Source organism: Scardinius erythrophthalmus (genome assembly GCF_964197995.2).
Source record: "Scardinius erythrophthalmus genome assembly, chromosome: 19".
In the NCBI taxonomy this organism is placed as follows: Eukaryota; Metazoa; Chordata; class Actinopteri; order Cypriniformes; family Leuciscidae; genus Scardinius; species Scardinius erythrophthalmus.
The window spans coordinates 22,464,094-22,483,861 of record NC_138239.1 but is presented as its reverse complement, the minus strand read 5'-3'; the positions used below and the strand labels follow the sequence as shown (position 1 = coordinate 22,483,861).

The 19,768-nt window shown below is 36.5% G+C and overlaps 1 protein-coding gene across 1 annotated transcript in view; it reads right to left on the bottom strand.

The window, feature by feature from the left end:
- Nucleotides 1-19,768, bottom strand: part of nrxn3a (neurexin 3a) — a gene marked incomplete at its 3' end in the record, with an annotated part of 287,852 nt that overhangs the window by 167,406 nt on the left and 100,678 nt on the right. The window contains exons 11-16 of the mRNA XM_081347500.1: nt 18,257-18,283; nt 15,296-15,415; nt 14,403-14,784; nt 13,061-13,251; nt 12,793-12,966; nt 7,519-7,638 (exon numbers count right to left, since the gene is read on the bottom strand). Of these exons, the coding sequence (XP_081203626.1) occupies nt 7,519-7,638; nt 12,793-12,966; nt 13,061-13,251; nt 14,403-14,784; nt 15,296-15,415; nt 18,257-18,283 (1,014 nt within the window). The remainder of the gene's footprint in view (nt 1-7,518; nt 7,639-12,792; nt 12,967-13,060; nt 13,252-14,402; nt 14,785-15,295; nt 15,416-18,256; nt 18,284-19,768) is intronic.

Here is a 19,768-nt window from a genome sequence, read left to right as displayed (position 1 = left end):
GGCATCGCTTCGTGCTTCACCGTAAACTAAAATAAAATAATAAAACGCTGCCAATTCAATCTGTGGGCTGAAGAGGGCAGAGCATATCGTACCACACATCATGAATACAGCGTACGGTAATATTTCCTGTGAACGCTCCAATCCATTTCCATTGTGCCGTTGGTTCTATTTGAGGCTGTCAGATGAGGTCATTTCCCCTGTCTCACAGCTCTTTATCTTATGTCAGGGGCCATCGGAAGTGCGGGACACCTTGGTGATGAATATGGACTCACATGAGCGATTCATCTTCCCGACACCTCTGGTTTTTCATCAACGACAGCATTTTTAACTCAGAGTCACAGAAACAGCCCCACCCAGATAGCACAGCATGAGCTATGGCTGTCCACAAACCGGCCAAGAAATCTGATGACCGATTCTTATGAACTGCACAAAACAAACACCAAGGGTTTCTTGGGCTGAGCTCGACAGTTTATAAGTCAATTTCTTAAAAAAATATATGATTTTTTTACTCAATGTCAAAACCTTAAGAAAATATTTATATTAAAATGGAAAGATAAAGCAAACATTGATCAAATATATTCTTTATACTCTTAAAAATAAAGGTTCTTTATTGGTATCTGTGTTTCCATGAAGACCTTCCCATTGCACAAAAAGCTCTTTATATTGGAAAAGGGGTCTTTAGATTCAGAACAGTTTGTTTAAAACTTTTTATCTCTTCTATGGCATTCGTGCAAAAACCTCCTTTAGGAACCTTCATTTTTTTAAGAGTGCAATATTTACATACATTCTATACAATTTCTCCTCTTTTCCTTTTTTTTCTCTCTTTTTATTTTATTAAACTCAACTGGGTGAGTAAATTATGACAGAATTTTCATTTTTGGATGAATTCAAAGTGCACATCATTTTGTTCATTGTGTTCCCTCTTAATCTTTAATCAAAATAACTTCCCCTTCCTCTTGCAACGACAACATCTCTCTTCTGTGATGACATGTTTACTGGCACGGGGGAGGGCGGGACAACCTGTCACTCACATGAGATTGACCAATAGCAAACCACAACCATCCAATCAATTCTCGATGGACAAAATCAAGTCTCGCTCTACATTTTTTTCTTCTTCGAGAAGCCGTTTCATTTGCATATATATCACAATAAGAAAGAAAAGACTACCGCAACTTCAGCTTCATGCCGACTTTAATATTGTTGTGGTGTTTTTCTTGCTGCTAGGTTGACTAAAACGTTAAGTGAACTCTTTTAGAGGAAGCTTTAAGATAATACATGTATGCAGGTACACTAAAATAAATATTTATATCTTTGGTAAGTAGCAGAGTACGCTGTAAAAACATTTGTTATCAATAAGTTATGACAACATATATTTTTACATTGCTTTTTCATTCAAATAAGTTGAGCAATTTAAAATAAAATAAGTTATACAAGATTCAATTTTTTTTTTTTTAAGTCAGTTTAATATAATTTAAGTTGAAATAACTTAAACATCCAAGTTGGCTGTACTGTACTTTTTTAAAGTGTGATAAGACCAATCAGCTTTTTTGGGTTGCTATAATAACTGTCTAACTGTACATTATCCCTTAGGCTAAACCTTCAAAAACCTTTTGTTCAAACCTCTAACCCTAAGTAAGCACCAAAAAAAACAAAAAAAAAAAAACAAAAAAAAAAATCATTTGCAGTACAGGAAGTCATTTCAGAATTCTAGTCAAAGCATTTACACATCAGTTAATGAAATTGCAAAACATTTCCTGATATTTAAGCCTGCACTTGGCCTTCTCTCCATCTCTAATGCATTTCTCCCTCGCCTCTGAGACGCATTGTCTGAGTAACACTACATTGGACACGAGATAGCTGAAGGTGCGCCTTTGCTTTTGTTGCCATCTTAATTGATGGTGTGGCTCAGACGGGTTCTCCTGTTTCTAATGGAGTGAGGAGAACACAGCTTTGATGAAGTCTCACAACCAGCAGGGGCGTGAAGCATCCTGCTCCTCTTTCCTCTCCAGCATAGACAGAGAAAAAGATGCTCCTTAATTACCGAGACTCTGTTCATGTCAGACACACATGAGGGAAAACAAATCCATCCCTCCAGCATGTTATTTGTCTATCTGTCGTTTAATTTATATATTTATGAAACAAATGTTGGACATGGTAGAAAAAAAAAGGAAGAATGCCGATGGGTATCATTTAAATTGTGCAAAGCAATATTTCATGTTAACCCTGATAATTAATGTTGTGGGAAAACAGAAAGTAAAAGAATCGCTTTGTTGTTTAACTAGGCAATTTGTAAAACCACTTCAGAAGTTTTAGCATATAAAACAGGATCATCAAGAACCTTGACTTTTTTTGAGTCCCCGCATCTAAAACTCGACTAAAGTATGAAGCTATGTGGAGATACATCATGTGCTGGCCATCAAGGGCCCTCGGCCAAGAAAAAATGACAGGCACCTTCAGTGAAACCTGAGGGAATTCATTAGCAAGCGCGTAGAACAGCTCCTTCAAAAGCCATTTGTGAACGTCTCGTGGAATTTGAGCGCCGATTGCTTTGCTTTCAGGAACTAAAAGAAGTCTGCATGAAACGAGGTCGTTTAAACCTCTGAATAAACAGCTCCGTTCACAGACAGAAACTCACACTAGTCTAGCGGATACTGGCAAATTCCTTTAAGCAATATTCATTTGCCACGAGTTCATTTAACAGCCAATGGAGCTTCTAACCAGTCATTTATTACCGCAGCTCAATCAACGTGATTGCGGAGTGTGTCCAAATTAATAAGCAAAGACTTGGAATGCGAGGGGCAGCTTGCAATTTGGTGTTTGTTTAGCTATAGCTGCTTGAAAGAGGCAATGAATGCATCTCATTCCTACACAAGCTCTTGTCTAATGCAATAACACTGCACTCCATTTTAATCTTAATTTAGGGTCCAAGGGCATTGCTTTATATTCGGACTAAAAGCATTCGGATGATCACTGGCCTCCTTCAATGAAACAACCAATTAGTGTAAGAGTGATCACTGGATTCAGTGAATCATATCTAGTGTTTGTTTTATAGCAATGGATTCCTTCATATATTCAAATGAAATATGCAGAATCATACTTCTTTCAAGGTACTTGAAGATGCTTTAAAAGAGAAAATGCTAATGCAACTAACCATATAATCAAAGATAGGATTTTCAAAATAGAACATTTTATTTACTTTTGACTGTAAAGCTATTTTGGTGCTCTGTTGGGTCACCATAAATGCAAAATCTGGTATGGGCAAAACCAGATGATAACAACTACTCTAGAAAATATGATCTTTCTAATGTAAAGTTCTGTTTTGTTAGGAATAGATAAACTATTGCAGATACTAATTCTGATAGTAGAGATAAACAAATTCAAAGTTATCTATTACAGACCACAAGGCAAAATGCTGCAAAAACAGTTGTAACAAAAAGCATGACTGATAAATAAATGATAAAATTGTTCTGAGTGGAAGCTTATTTATAAATAATATGATTTGACATTTCAAAGGGCAAATGACTGCGATAAAATAATTAAAGTATACAACCGTGTCATTAAATATCAGCTTCACAAGATATTAGCTCATTTATGCAGTATGAAGATAAAGCAGAAAACCCCACAAATCTATGAATATAAATCTGGCTGGAAAAAATCTGCAAAAAAAAAGAAAAAGAAATCTCAGCCAAATTGTGAGTAAGGAACATGTGCGAATACATTTTCCTAAAATCTATACTCAGAAACGAGGGTGCTATACTGTATAATAATGCATTATTCAAACAGTAAAATTTTGAGATGTTCTGGCACACAACAGACTTCTGTGGCCGCTTTCATCTCTAACTAAAACATTACTGCCACCTAGTGTTATGTAGCGACTAGAGAGGTTCAGTCTGCAAATACATGAGCGTCACATAAGAAATAGTCTGTTTCGTCTATGGACATTAAATTCATTATTAAGGCTCTATATTCATTTGTAACTCAGCAAAATGGACCACGTCTCATACACCTCTTTTAAATGAGACAATCCAGTGGTGTGTAGTGTTCTGAAATTAGGCAAAACCCTCAGTTTTTTTTAATGTGTGTTGTATAGTGTAAAATAGTTAAAAGATTACATAAAAAAAAATAGAAACCAAATGGACTACAATTCTATTTAGTATTTTTACATTATGTAATTAATGTTCAATTTAAGCATTTTTACATCAATTCCAAAATAATAACTAAAGGCAGTAAAAATTTAAACAATATATTTTAAATTATTTGTGAACCTCTGTTATTTTTAATAGTTGACTCAATTTATTTTCGGATCATCAAGCTCGGTAAACAACATCATCATGTCATCATGTGTCATCATGTTTTCAGGCCATTTCAAGTTTGATTTTGATGTGACAAAGCGGTGATAACTAAGTCGCTGAGTTGTTTACTACTTTAGTACAAAAACAAGAGACGGGATTTATCGCACGAACCAATCGTGTCCAATCACAGCCAATACTAGCCAATAATAACCAACTGCAGAACCATATGCCACAGCAGTCTGAGGACAACAGCGCCAGGACAGCAGTCTCACACCGGTGTTGGGATGGAGCTTATAGAGTCATTAAGGTTAGGTTCAGTGGTTGGGTGGGGATCGTATTTGTTAAGGTTGAGCTTATAGTTATAGTGAAGGGTGGGGTTAGTGGTTTGGGCGGGTTACACGATCGCCATCAGCACCCTAACTTCAACTTGCGCTGTTGTCCTCAGACTGCTGTGACGCGATATCTCAACGTAGCACGATGGAGGCATTACCTCCTCACGTGACTTCCCCCCATTCGTTCTCAATTACCCCCCACCAAACCCAGCGCACACTTTAGGGGGCCTGTTAAAACTCAATGGGCTCAGGGGAGGCAAGAGATACGCGGCCTCTCGCTGTAACTTTACCCTGTGGAAGAAATGTTATCTTTAAGATGTGTGTGACCATCATATGACAGTAAAAGAGCACGCACAAACCTTATTCTAATATGGAATTGTATTGGAATGGTAAAGAGTGTGTGACAGGACTGGAGGGCCTCCAACTCAAGGAGACAATATGATGAACAAGTCTAAGAATGTTCCACATATTGAAAATACCATCATTGGCCTAGAAAGATAACATTCTAGGCGTCAAAACTATAAAAGAGGAAGGATGCCCTCCCCTTACTGTCACACTCTGCAGCCACTCTGTGTGACTGTATGACTGCTGACCAATTTCTTGCAAGAAAATAAACCTCATCAAAGACAATTGGAAATGCTTGTTTCTTATTTAGTGATATAATTTTGTTTGCCACCACAATTTGGCGTTGTTGGCAGGATTCCTTGGATGTGCCTCTTGGACCCGAGAGCGGACGGTGTTTGGCCACCTGGACTGAGCCTTTCCGGCCCTACCTCGTAAACTTGAGAGACGAGGGGCCGCCCGCCAGGGTCCAGGAGAGACACCACTGGAATCACAAAAAGAACTGAAGTGGCGTAAGCTGAGACTGGTAAGAGACAAAGTCTAAATTATAAAAGGTGTTGCTGTTGGACAGTTACTTTTAGAAAAACGAGTGATTTCTACACTTTCTAACGTCACATTTCGTAATAGTTGCGTGGTTTTATTTTTGTAATATGTTTTCTTTTTTTGAGGAGGCAGTGCCTCCCTTGCCTCCTCGGAGGCAACACCCCTGATATCTGTGCACTTTTAGAAAAAAAGGTAAGAAGGCTGTCACTGTGGCGGTACCTTTTCAAAAGGTACACCTTTGTACCTAAGAGTGCATATTAGTCCCTCAAAGGTACATATTGGTACCAAAAGTGTACATATTAGTTCCAGAAGTGCACATATTAGTACCTAAATGGTACATATTAGAACCCTTTTGAAGGGTACTGTCCCAGTGACAACTTTTGTACCTTTTTTTCTGACAGTGTGTATAGCACAATACCAGACTGAATACTAAAGCAATAAGCTTTCATATCCCTAAGAATAGAAGCAAGAATTTTGGTGCGGCTACACAAACACAGTCCTTTGATTTCTTTCCCGTACAGCAGCAAGTCAGATATTCTCCCAGACTGACAAAGCCGACACACACACATCACTCTTTCTGCATTATTCAATTAAGTCTGTCCCTATCTTCACTAACATGCTTTTGATTCACTGCTGCCCCTCACAAAAATACGATGTGTCAAAGCAGCAGGCTGGCGTACTATTATGCATGTCAGTCTTCAATCTCTGGAAGGTCAACTGTGTTGTTCTTGCGGTGGAGGGGAGGAAGGCAATCACAGTCATATCGCATTCTCACCGAGGCGCTTTCTGTGTCTGTAGGGATGGTGTTTATCTCCACCGACTCAAGATAACACCTTTTATTGTGGCAGTGATGTCAAAAGAATGGTATCATTATGACTATAGAATAAAGAGTGACTGTTCATGGTAGAAGTGCATTGTTGTTGATTGATTCTGGTTCTCCGGGGCTTTTAGGACAGATATGATACATGTTGACCTGTAATGTAAAGTTTCATCTGAATAGATCAACCATGTCCTGTGATATAGGCCTACCCATGCAGTGTTATCATATTGTTACTCTCAACACCCACCGTTTACATAATCAGATCTGATTAAATCCATTAAGAGTTCAGCGAAGTGATTAAGGATTTGAACTTTAAAGGGCCGGTTGTGAGCAGACTTAATGATTTTGACGGTTACGAGTTTCATGGCACCTTCAATCAGATCTTTACTAATATCACACTTAACAATTTCCAATAAATATAACACAATAAAGTGGTATCATAAATGATTTGGAAACTTAAGACACACTTAAAGATGCATAAATCTTTCTATTAGATAACTACATCAAATCAATGCATTAGCAAACAAAAGGACCTTGTCGCGGAACTAACACTGTTGCGAATCATTTTTTAAACCAAAATGATCGCCTGGTGATTTTTCAGGTGATGTATAAAGTGTGATTGTGCCAATTCTATAAATGCCACATGAAATTATTTACTTTTAAAATTTTGCTCAAGTGTTAAAAACCTTTTTGGGGCCACTGTTCCTTCTCTTGTAGTCATTGCGTAGTATTTTAATTTTGTTATATTTATATATATATATATATATATATATATATATATATATATATACACACACACACACACACATACATTTGTTCAATAATTTGTAGAGAATTTTTAAATATAACAAATATACAGCATATTTTACCAGCATCAGAAAGTAGTGAATAACACGTACCTTTGTTGTCTTCAAACAAGTCTTCAGAACATGAATGCAGTGAGTGTGTGTGTGTGTGTGTGTGTGTGTGTGTGTGTGTGTAATGTATGAGCTTTTGTATAAGCTTTTGTGCAACCAAAAACCATTAGTGTTTGTGTAACATTTGCTATGTGGATTACAGCGTGCTCAATTAATCTGTCAAAGAGTGGGTCCTTGTGATCATTAAAATTGCGTAAACGAGTGAAACGAAGAGCAAAATAAACAAGAGAAAGACAGGATGTGGAAACTGCACGAGGCGGAGGGCAACTTACGGTCATTACACTGCATCCCAGTGTAGGAGGTCATTGAACAGTCACAGGTGTAGTTCTCCCATTGCTGGATGCAGATCCCCATGTTGGCACAGGAGTCTTCTTGGCATGTAGTGCTAGGACCTATGGTAGCAAAGCAGAGCAATGTAATACTGGGGGCAAACGTCCCGTCATGCTGTTAAGGTTCCATGCAGGTGTGTGTGTTACAGTATACATGCAGTTTGGGTTAGTAGAGGTACTCAAAAAACATCCCGAAAGCTGTTGAACAAACGTGGCATTCCCTTTAAATGACTGGATTTTAGTAGTAACCATCATACTCTAGACATATTCAACATTGCTTGTTACAAAAGAAGATTCAGACATAGGGCCAAGCATGAACTTTCTCACATCTGCACAGGGGAACAAAGGTCAATGACAACATTTAATAGCGAGATGTGTACATAGTCCAGTATGTACTATTGTTACACATGTTAAGAACAATAGTGTGCACACCAGCCACGTGCAGTCAAGTTGAGTGTGTTCCAAACACATCCTGTGTTTTGGCACACTTGGGTTCATTTTGAGGGAATGCAGCAAGAACAATAGAGCCCATTACCCAATTTAGAGTAAGAGGGAGAATGCATTCCCACTGAATTAACCATGTAAACAAAATAATTGCAAATAAACTGGCTTTGAGTGCATTTTTCTTGTGAAATACAACTGCGAAAACAAGAGGTTAACCACAAACATAAACTTGAGTTTAACAAAGGAGGGAGGGAAAGAAGGCTAAAGCGCATTTACTGTGCAACGCAAAGTGCAACTTCAGTACTATGTAAAAGTTCAACATAAAATGATTCACCCCAATTTTGGCTATCAAAATGGCAAATGTGATCGAATTGAAAATCTGAGAGAATAATCAGTGAGCCTATGTTGTTCAGTCATAATAGCACATTAGGCCAAGAATATCATTATGTAAACTGACCTTTAGTTCAGAGAGAATTAGAGTATTTTTGGTTAAAATTTTTGTACAGGTTTACATGTTTGAGGAGCAACTTAGTTCCAGTCCACTAATTCGACTAAACAAGCACAGTTTCAAAAGTGCTGGTAAGGGCCATCCATATTATGCAGCACATTGTCATGTTCCCATTACTGTTCAAAAGTTTGGGGTCAGTAAGATTTGTATTTTTTTTTTTTATGAATTAATCTATTTGATCAAATATACAATACAGTAATACTGTGAAATAGTATTACAATATAAAATAAATGTTTTATATATTTAAATGTAATTATGTTCCTGTGATGCAAATCTGAATTTTCAGCATTATTACTCCAGTCTTCAGTGTCACGATCCTTCAGAAATCATTCTTATATGCTGATTTGCTGCTCAAGAATATTAATTTCTTGTGAAAAAAAAGAAAGAATTCGTACTGACTCCCAACGTTTGAACCGTAGTGTATGTATTTATTTATACAGAATAAAAGACTAAACCCAGGATAAAAGTGAGACTAAACTCACAAGTGAAGTGAACCCCTGGTCTAATGCACTGGAAAACATGAACACAGTGCTGATGTACATTCATTTTTTATTTTTATTTTTTACGGTTGTTGTAAAGCTCTGTATGCACTGCATAACAGGAATTACCCAAACAATACTGGATCAAACTTTTATCTACAGCTGCGACGGTATTCACTTCAGCAACAAGCACTCTTATTTGTGATGTTGCTTAAATAATAAAGTCAAAATCACATCTGTCCCGAGTTTACATGCTCAGTGGGACACTATCTGAGTTTAAAGTCTACGGTAGCGTGCCGACATTTCCAGATGGATTTTCATGCTAATTCTATTAATTATTTTGCTAATCATATTGCTGTTCAGTGCTTCTAAAGACAGACGAGAAGTAACCCATGGTGAGATATTTAATGGATTCTCCTAAGCCAGATTTCTCTCTCAGCTGAATGTCATTAGTGTAAAAAAAATAAAAAATAAAGAGAAAGAAACAAGACAAGATACAGCAAAACAGGACGTGGGGACTTAATTATACAGGAGGGCTCATGTTTTATTAATGCAGACTCTCAGTTGCAATCATTACTTTTCTCTTCTCACTTTGCAAGTCTCACGACCTTCAGAGATGAACACAAGGGCATTGTCTTTTAGAAAGAAGTGAACCATTTTATACCAAGACATTGTTACAGTGAACCAGCTAGTGTCCGCTTTATGTCTGGGTATAGGGAAGAGTACAAAACAAACCGGCACAAGACAAACAGCAGCTTGAATGGAATGGAATTGAACCTTATATACCTTGTAGATCTGCTTTGGTGAAACCAACTTTGTAAAGCAAGAAACAGAAAAGCGAAAACAATCAAACAGGTAAGAACGTGGTCGATGGCTTCTGTTAATAAAGCAAAGGCTTTACTAACAGGACATGCTTTACCATTCTTAGGAAGGGTTTGCACTCTTGAGTTACCATACCATGGGTTCAAAATAATGTTATTAATAATAATAATAATAATAATAATAATAGTAATGAAACTGATGGGTTGATTCAGCATGGCTGGGTTGAACCAAAGTGAAAGTCTTTAGTTGCAAATAAAATTAAATTAAATTAAAACTGCAGTATGCTGATGAGCGTGTGCCTGACAAATCTAATTTACAGTTTAGATATAATCAGCCATAAACATGCAGAAAAAACAGGTTTCCTTTGCATATTCTATTCTAGTCCATTGTTCTGACAGCAAAAATGTTAAAAGGACTTTCAGATGCACAAAACGGGCATGGTGATGTGCTAATGCTAATGTGAATCAACAGGAATTGCTAAGATTGTATAAAGCAAGTGGTTAGAGAGGGGACATTTTAATGATGTTGCATTCAGCGAAAAACAAAATGTTCCCCTGCAATACTGCAGCGTGTAATCGAGCCCTCGCCTTCCTAAGCACAGGTGCATCATTGCCATCTGGTGGATGAAAAGCTTCATTACAACAGAAAGGAGCATTCATTGCCATATGAACCAGCAAGAATTCTGTTGCCATTGTGGAGCCATTCCATACACGGCTTACAGTTTTACTGTGCACATACAGTACAGAGTGATGTTTCTTTCATGCTGGGCTGTGAACATAAAAACCTACTCACGTTCACTTTTGGATGCTGTGCGGGAGAGATAAACGTAAAACACACACACACAAAGTTGTTCTATTCATGTATGAAATGAAGAACTGAATTCAAATGGTGTCGGGTATGTCTCTGTAAAAACATGTAGAAAATATGACAGATACATCTTAAAGATATGTATTGAAGCAAGTCGATTACATCAGATAATCTGGTGGCAGCCTGTGTCCTGAAAATGTGTATTAAATGTTAAATTTGAGCATATTCTTCTTCTTTTATTTCGGAGCACACAATGTACTGTAGGTTCCAAAAGCTTTAACAGTGAAGGTCAGCTATATAATGTTGTAAAGAACTAAAACATGTATGGTTTGCAACACTGATAAATAGTTTTAAATGTTTTGACATTAAACCATTAAATGTGCTTTAGTTTAAAGGAAAATTACATTTTCATATCTGTTAAAGCCTGTGATGTTTGTAAACTAGATCTTAGTAGCTTTTTGTCTTTGGAAAACAGTCCCAGACTTCTGTATCCGAATATCAAGCATGCTGACATTTCACACTCACGTCATGGACTCAAGCAACAAAACGTGAAGATGATACAACAAAAGACCAAACGATTTTGGTTGATACGATTTTATTCTTTGTTCAACAACATGTAAATGCAACATGTAGGATACTCAACATAAAAGGAGGCTTTTTGTTCAAGACAACATTGAGATGTGATGGATGATGGAGATGTGACGGACAATTAATTTTGTGATGGATGGACAAGCAAGAAAATGTTTATACTCAAAGTTTTACTCAAAACTATAATGAACCAAATAAAGAAAAAGAGAACACTGAGAACAAAAATTGAAAGACTTACAAAAAATAATCAAACCTACACAATAAACGTACAGAAAACAAAGATATAAGCATGCATTGAAATATGGCAGAAATCTCATGTACATACGAAAATGGATATTAGCAATGAGTTAGTGAAGAAATATTCTTTGTTTGTGGATTTCAAGTGATCTGTGTTCTTTTTTTCTAACAAGTTTGGCATTTAACATACAATACAACATTTTGATGCTGGTTATATGACCATACTTGGACATTGAAAAATGTCAAAATGTCAAATTTGTCTTTCAAAATATTTTTGCAAATTAGGATGCTGAAGGATTTTCAAGTCTTTAATTATTTTATTTTGTATAAGATTACTATAATATGGAATTAAATAAGAAGCATGATATTAGTCAAAAGCACAGATACTTTTATTATGCAATTATTTCATACAGTATGCTAATGTTTATTTCACTCCCATCCAATATACTGTACAGTATATAGAGAAATTTTTTCTTTTACAAATATTTTGTTTTCATATTATATATACACTACTGTTCAAAAGCTTAATGTTTTAAAAAGTTTAAAAAGCTTTAATGTTTTTGAACAAAGATTTTTAATGTTCTTATGATAACCAAAGGCTGCATTTATTTGATCAAAGATACAATACAAAAAGTTATATTTTAAATATTATAACGGAAAATAACCATTTTAATATATTTCAAAAAGTGTGTGTGTGTGTATATATAAATAATTATATATATATTATAATTTAAAATGATTTAGACAGTTGTGCTGCTTAATATTTGTGTGGAAACCATGATACCATTTTGGGATTCTTTGAAAGTTGAAAAGACAAGCATTTATTTGAAATAGAAATCTTTCGTAACATTTCAACTTAACTATCACTTTTGATCAATTTAATGCATCCCTGCCAAATAAAAGTATTAATTTTAAAGCTTTTTTCTTAAACTGTAGTGCATATATATTACAACACATTTGTCGTCATAATTACATAATATCTGCCTATATTCTTGTTTTATTTTGAATGGTTTAAGGTCAAAACACATCAGATCAAATGCATGAAGTTCACCTTGACTCAAAATACTGCAATGTAAATATTCTCTCTGTAAGTATGTTCATAAAAATGTCACTAATTGATACGAACGAAGACTTGGCTGATCCTAGCAAGACCAATGTGGCCAATAAGAATATTAATAAGCAAGTGGGCTCAACAGAGAGCTGGCTGGGTGAGAGATGAGACAAGCAGGGTGAGAAAGATGCTGTGATGGCTCAGTGAGGTGGAGGTGGAACTACTGTTTGCATTCATGAGAAAGAACGGGCTCCTCGAGCTAGAGTTGTAAGAGGCTGTACCTTCGCATCCTCGCTCAATCTGACCGCTGCGGAACAAGGCGTCGTTTATGAGGTCGGGGAGGCGACCGTTCAGGTCCACAGATGCCAGGCAACCCATAAAGCCGTCCCTGGAGGCCACGAGTTTGGGCAGGCTGTTATACATGTTGGGCCCCAATCCGGCGATGTAGAGGTCACCTGAACAGATACAATAGACCGTGGGGTAAAAGATGTTAATGATTACATCATGATTGTGTGTGTGAGAATATATTCATTTCAGCTGTTTACATACCTTTAAGGTCCAGATTTTTAGCGCCATTGACGACTTGACTCACTAACTTGGCATCGACTTTGAGCGTGTGGACGTTACTGTTGTCTCTAGTGATGACAACGTTGTGCCACTGGTTGTCATGGAGAGCTCGGTCACTGTTGCCCTTGATTACATTGGGCCCGTTGCCGAGATCAAACACATAATGTATGTACCTAGAAGACGGGAAAGTGAAGCTCAGTTTAATGAAAAAGAGGAAATGCCATACCTAAATTCCATTCCAACAATAACCCATCAACTGCTGAGCAGTTTTATAAACAAAATCAATGAACATAATTCTATTATTCTTCACTTCTGTTTTTTATAACAAATCACACTGTATATTAAATAGTCTAAGCTTATTTTGGATAAAAACTTGGACAGGAATAACAATTACTTAACTGCCCGATAACCAATATACAGAAACAATTTTTAACTACTGTCTAATTTTTTATTTTTGACTCAATAATAGCATCATTACAACAAAAAAGGCATATGCATTATGAATATTTTACTAATAATGATCATCATTAATACAATTGTGATTATTTATGCCATTATATTTACCTAAAGCTGCTTCGTGGTCTAAAAGATTGCGAATTTATTTTTAGCTTTGTTTTAGGCTTACTTTTATTTAAACAATACATTAAATAAGTTACTTTAACTGTGAATACTAAATGATGTCATTTATCGGTAGAATTAACTAAAGATCAGATTAAGTTAAAGTTAACCAAAGATAGGCAAAATTAAACAACCAATAATAACCAAGCAGTATGAAAACAAAATGTGATTAGGGAAAAATGGTCAAAACAGCTATTGGACTACAGTATATCTAGAAACCAACACAATCAAATAATAATGATAATAATAATAATATTTACTGTATCTGAAATTGTACCTTAAGTTTACCTGTGGCTGTTAATACTGTTTTGGTCCACTAAATGGTGTAATTTATGAGTGGCCTCAATATTAAAGATCCGATAATTGATTAAGATTTTTTTTTTTAAAGTGTAAATATCGGCAAAAAATATTGGTCAAAACATTTATGTTTAAGTTTACGTCAAGATATCAAAAAAATATATATATCACCAGTAAAAAGCAGAATATATAGCTTAGCTCACAGATTTCTAGTTTACTTGCTTCAACTACTGTACTGTACACCTTAAATTTACACTGTACACCTTGGTTTAATGCCTAAAACTCCAGATGACAATGTTTAGGCTAGTTCTTCATCATGAGTGTTCATTAAAGCAGCTTGTTACCTTGTAAACACTTTTACTGGCAAGGTAAAAAAAAAGGTAACTGACTACTTCTTCAACAGGCTTACCCTTTCACCAGCTCTACAGCGATGAAATCGCTTCCATCCCCGCTGTTAAAGAGGATGAATCCGTCCGGAGAGGTTGTCTTGAACTGGAAGAAAAGGTGCATGGATGTGTAAGCCTGCAAGGTCGCTAGACTCAGGTAACTGCTCTTTGACTTGAACGTCACGGGGTCTGCGATGATGGAGCGCATGCCAAAGCGAGCATTGAGCTCGCAGTAGTCGATATCACCGTTCTTGCACAGGTCGATGTACAGCATGCCATTGAACTTCAGGCTCTGCAGGTGACCGATGAAGCTGGAGGGGATCATGGAGACGAAACGGCGCTCGGTCATCACGCCCGTCTCGATGTTGTGGAACTCTAACCGGGTGTGATCGCCCACCATCTGACCTACAAACCACAGCAGGTTGGAAAGGAAAACAAGAAAAAAATGCTGCTATACTACACCCTTAAACAATATTACACTGCTGTTCAGGAATTCAAATACAGTGACATAGACCAAAACCCTTATTCAAGCACTGAGAGTCACAAACACAAAGAGTGAGTCCTACATCATGTCAGCATAGCAATGAACCTAAACTAAATGTTTGTATTGTATTGCTGTGAAACACAAAAGTAGTGTTTGACTGAGAACAACTGAAGAAGCACTGTATACGCTGATGCAGTTTGCCAAACAAACTGGAAGTATGTACTATTTCCCACAATTTATAAAACCCACACAATATGTGGTGGAAGACTAAAACTAGTAACTCTCAAAACCGTTCACATAGATATTTCTTCAGTTTCTTGCAACAACTAGGCTAGTGCTTTAAATAATATGCATGAATCATCTATAGTTGCTCACATACAATAACCCATCAAGAATTGTGTTGTCTTTCAGATTGAGGACCAAGGATAGTACCTTCTGCTACGTCATCGTCAACCGTTAGCTTGTAGCTTTTGCCCCTCCGGATCACGCGCACAGTATGCCATTCATTATCATTGAGTTTTTGTCCGGCATACAGTGTCTCTGGTCCTTTGCCTGAGAACGACGGTCATGAAACGTTAATGCCAACCTGAATTGTCTCTGACCAAACCTTTGCTTTCAGTGTATAAAATGTGATAACTGTTTTTGATGCTTTGAATTTGAATTATGTGCCAAAAGAGTTCATTCATTTTAGCAATATAGATGATTAAACAAAAAGAGAAAGCAGAGGTTTGGTTCAGATGTTATTATATTTTACACAAAAACATAAGCCTCAACTAAAATGCTATGCTAATTTTGTGTCCTCTGTTTTTCCACAATAATCACTTTAAAACATGAAATAAAATAAAAAAAAAATGAAAAAAATAAAAATAAAATGGCTTTTACTCATAAAAGGTCTTGATATAACACTCAAAGACAAAGTTCTCAAAGTTAGTATGATAATGTACAAAATACCCCTTGCTTTATGCATTCATTTAGTTCTGTTTTTTTAACAGACAGGCAAATAACATTTTGAAGGTAAACTGACAATTTAAAGTAATTTTCTTATTTTGGATTAATAGGCAGAGACAACTTATAAGTTAGCAACACTGGCTCAACCAATGACACACGTTTGGGAAGGGCTATATGCTTGTCCAACCGATAGGAGTGTGTATGGAAAAACTTTGAAAAACCATTATTTTTACAATTCTGTTTGGTAATACCAGTGATGCAGAAATCACATGCTTCACCTTTAGTCAAAATCAGAGTTAATATACATGAAAGCAGTATATTTGTATGATGCAATACATTTGAGGAGTTGAGTAGTCACAGAGGAGAGCAGCGAGGTGTTTTGGATTCAGCTCAGAGCGTGCTATTAAATCATGCTCCACATCCCTCAAAATCTCTTGGCTCTTGGGAAATTGTGTTATGTACCAGCATGCAGTTATCGGTAGTTCCTGAGAAAAAATATTACCCTCCTCCACCCTATTCAACACTGGCATAAACGAGTTTCGACAAACATGAAGCTCTCAAACTGCCATCACACTGACATTGTTCGGACAATTTATCATGTCTATTAGATCATCCCTACATGATACCAAGCCAAAAACAATATCTAGTGCACTTTAATCTACTGTACAGTTGCAACACAGATTATTGTTCTTTACAGAATTCCAAAAAGAATAATAACAGATCAAAACAAGCCCTAGAAACCATTATCATACTTTGAAAGCACAAATGTCTGAGTGATCTCTCAGCTCGCCTTACCAGGGTTGCACCACTAAAGCATAAATACAGCAGTATCAAGACTTTCTGCACAGATTCCACTGCCGTGCGCAGGTATAATCTTAGAGCATTTAAAAATGCAGGTCTCGTAACAGGAGCTTAAGAGCTAATAGCTCTGATAAGCACATCATTATAATTAGTGGCATTATATTAATCTGAGTGATTGAAAGTGTGAACTGGTGCAGGTAAAGGGATGTGAGACTAATCTAGCATGATGTAAGTATTTGCTACTTGATCAGAATGACTGATGGAGCTGAAGTTGTGGGTTACTGGTTTACTTGGTACATTTCCAGTAGGGCCAGCTCTCAAATACACCACCAGCACTCATCATTTGGCACAAACACTTTGTATCTAAAGTCACCTCCGGTACACTCATTGTAAGGATAGTCGCATGGAATCCAACCTCCAACGTTTGTTTTATCAGACCACTAGAAGGATAGTATTTAAGGATAGTCACCAATAAACAGCATATGAAACTTCTCCTGAACAAACAACTTTAGTTTTATCAAGATTCAAAAGGCATGCAAGCCATTTATAGACAGTATTCATCATTCATGGACATATATATGCAAATATAAGACAACTGCAATGAAACATTCTTACCTTTTAAAGAGAGAAAATCATAGTTTATCATAGTGGTTTTCTTACAAAAGTGATCAAATATTTCTATAAATTATGATCACCTTTTAAGTTTCACATCAGAACACTGTCATAGAGAGAATCCAAGACCTATTTTTGAGTAAAAGCATTGTTTTTGCAAAAACTGTAGAAATGCGTTTCCCTACTAATGGCATAATAGTATAAAACAGTGGAAAATATCAACAACAAAATATCATAGCTAACTTAAGCGTAGTATTGAACAAAGTCATTTATGTACTTCAGTTCTAAGATTTGCAAGTAATGACTGAACTGAATGCATTTCTTTTAGCATATTTTTTGTTTCAAAAATTGTGTATTAAGCCATACTGTATATTAATTAGCTTGAAATTAGTTTGACTTAAAAACAAAACAAAAAAACAAGTACCCCAGCAAACATATAAATCAACAAACAGAAATACGACAAAAAGCATATTGCATCATATCATTGGAATAAACTGAAATTAGATGCCATTATAAAAAGGTAAGATTTTGCGTGCTCTGTATGCATTTTTAGGAAAAATTGTTGACGTGGTGACTTCATAATGTGACTTCAAACGCTGAATTACAAACTGTAGTTATTGCAACACAATAAAAAAAAAATTCCGCATGCACAATAATATCTCATAATAATGCATGCACTACTTTAAACTGAAATACTGCATTCCTTACTAAAGTCAGAAAAAAAAAGTAAGTAGTTTAGAAGATTCCATCAACTTTTAAGTACAAATTAAGACCTTTCTATAAATTATGCTAATAGGGTAGGAAATAGATTTTTCATGACAAGTAAATTATAGGCCATCAAAAACAAGCCATGATTATTAAGTCACCACCATTTAATAATCGTGGTAATCGTGATCGGAGAGATCCGTCAACTGACCCTTTCACTAGATGCAAACTCTCCTTGACTAGATGGAGGAAAAGGCATAAGACATAATACATTCATTTCAACAAGAGAATCATTAGGAGCAAAATGAAACTTGAGTGTTAACTTACTGGAGTTACAGTTTATCCTGATACAGTCTAGATGGGGGAAAATAAGTGACAGATGAAATTGCATCCTTCAAGGTTACAGCTGCAGACATCCAAAAACAATAATTCCACCCTTCCGGGGACGTCCACATGCAAAGAGGCGGCCATTTTTTAGTATTAATCAAAAAACATTATAATTGAATGTAAAGACGGCACAAAATCACTGGTTTAGCAGCAACTGTACAAGAATTAGAGATACTGTACATAATCATGTCTATGAATAAAACAACTTCATGATTTAATGATTATTTTACTACTAAATGAATTTTAAGCATTAGGAAACACCGATGTATGCCTTATAAGCAATGTTTAGTTTATAAATAAATTATAAAATGGCCGCTTGGAGCTCACCAACCACAAAGGCTATTCAACCCAGAGCTTTATTTTATTTGATTAAAATTATGCTTTTAATTGAACTATCTAAAGTCCTGCCCCATAGAAATCACACCAGCTCATTAGCTAAATATGCTTTAATAGCTTAAATACATTTAGCAAGAAGTTGGTGTTAGGGCATGTTTCTTGAATATTGACCAATTTAATGGCACTAAAATGGTAAAATAATGATTTCAAGTTTGCCTTCTCATTTTGATGGCATCATGCACTGGGTTGGGCTCTGTGTGGCTGGATTTACCATGTGTCGTCAACCGCAACAGAAAAGTGGGAGCAAACAGCCTCGATCCAATAAGCACCAGCACCATGCAGTGGCCTCTGTACCTCCAACTAGATCTTCCTGAGATCTGACCACTCAAATGAGGACTAAATATACTACAATCTCTATAAACATATTAGTGTTGGTCTTGTTGTAGTGGTCTGCATCGTCCTAGCAGTAAATACCTTTGTATTTTGGAAGACAGGGCAGTCCTGAGTGTACTTCTAGTGATATACTTAGAGTATGTATGCAGTTGATGTGTGTTTTATTGCTGACAGGCTGTCAAATCATTCCAGATGATTTCTCTGTGTATGCAGTCATAAGACGTTCTTGTCTCTTTCAGTATGTTTACAGTGTGTGGGCTATGTTTGTCTCTACTATGGCTGAGCTGTCACAGATTATCAGTCCTACTGTCAAACCTCAGGCTGTTTCCTGCAGTGAGGTGTGAGTTATGTCACTTCCTTTAATGATGACACAGTGACTTAATGACCAGTTAAGGGTCTCTCATCTCACATCTAACCGTAATAGGTGTCGGGTTGAGGATTGAGAGGTGCTACAGTACCAGCTGCAGGTGAAGCTGAGAGCTCTGTTCTCGGGCTGTTTGCCGACCGGGCCGCAGGCTAAGGGCCTTTGAAGGGGTGAATACCATCTTTTGACAAAGCATGGAGAATGTGTGTCAGAGAATGGGTGAGGGGGGAAGAGGCGATGATGGTTAAAAGGAGGTGATGTAACAGAAAGGAAATACCAACCAAAGCACAAATGTGGTACGAATGGAGCCAACTGAGACAGAACATGAGGATTGTAGTAAAAGAGTTACTGAAGACATT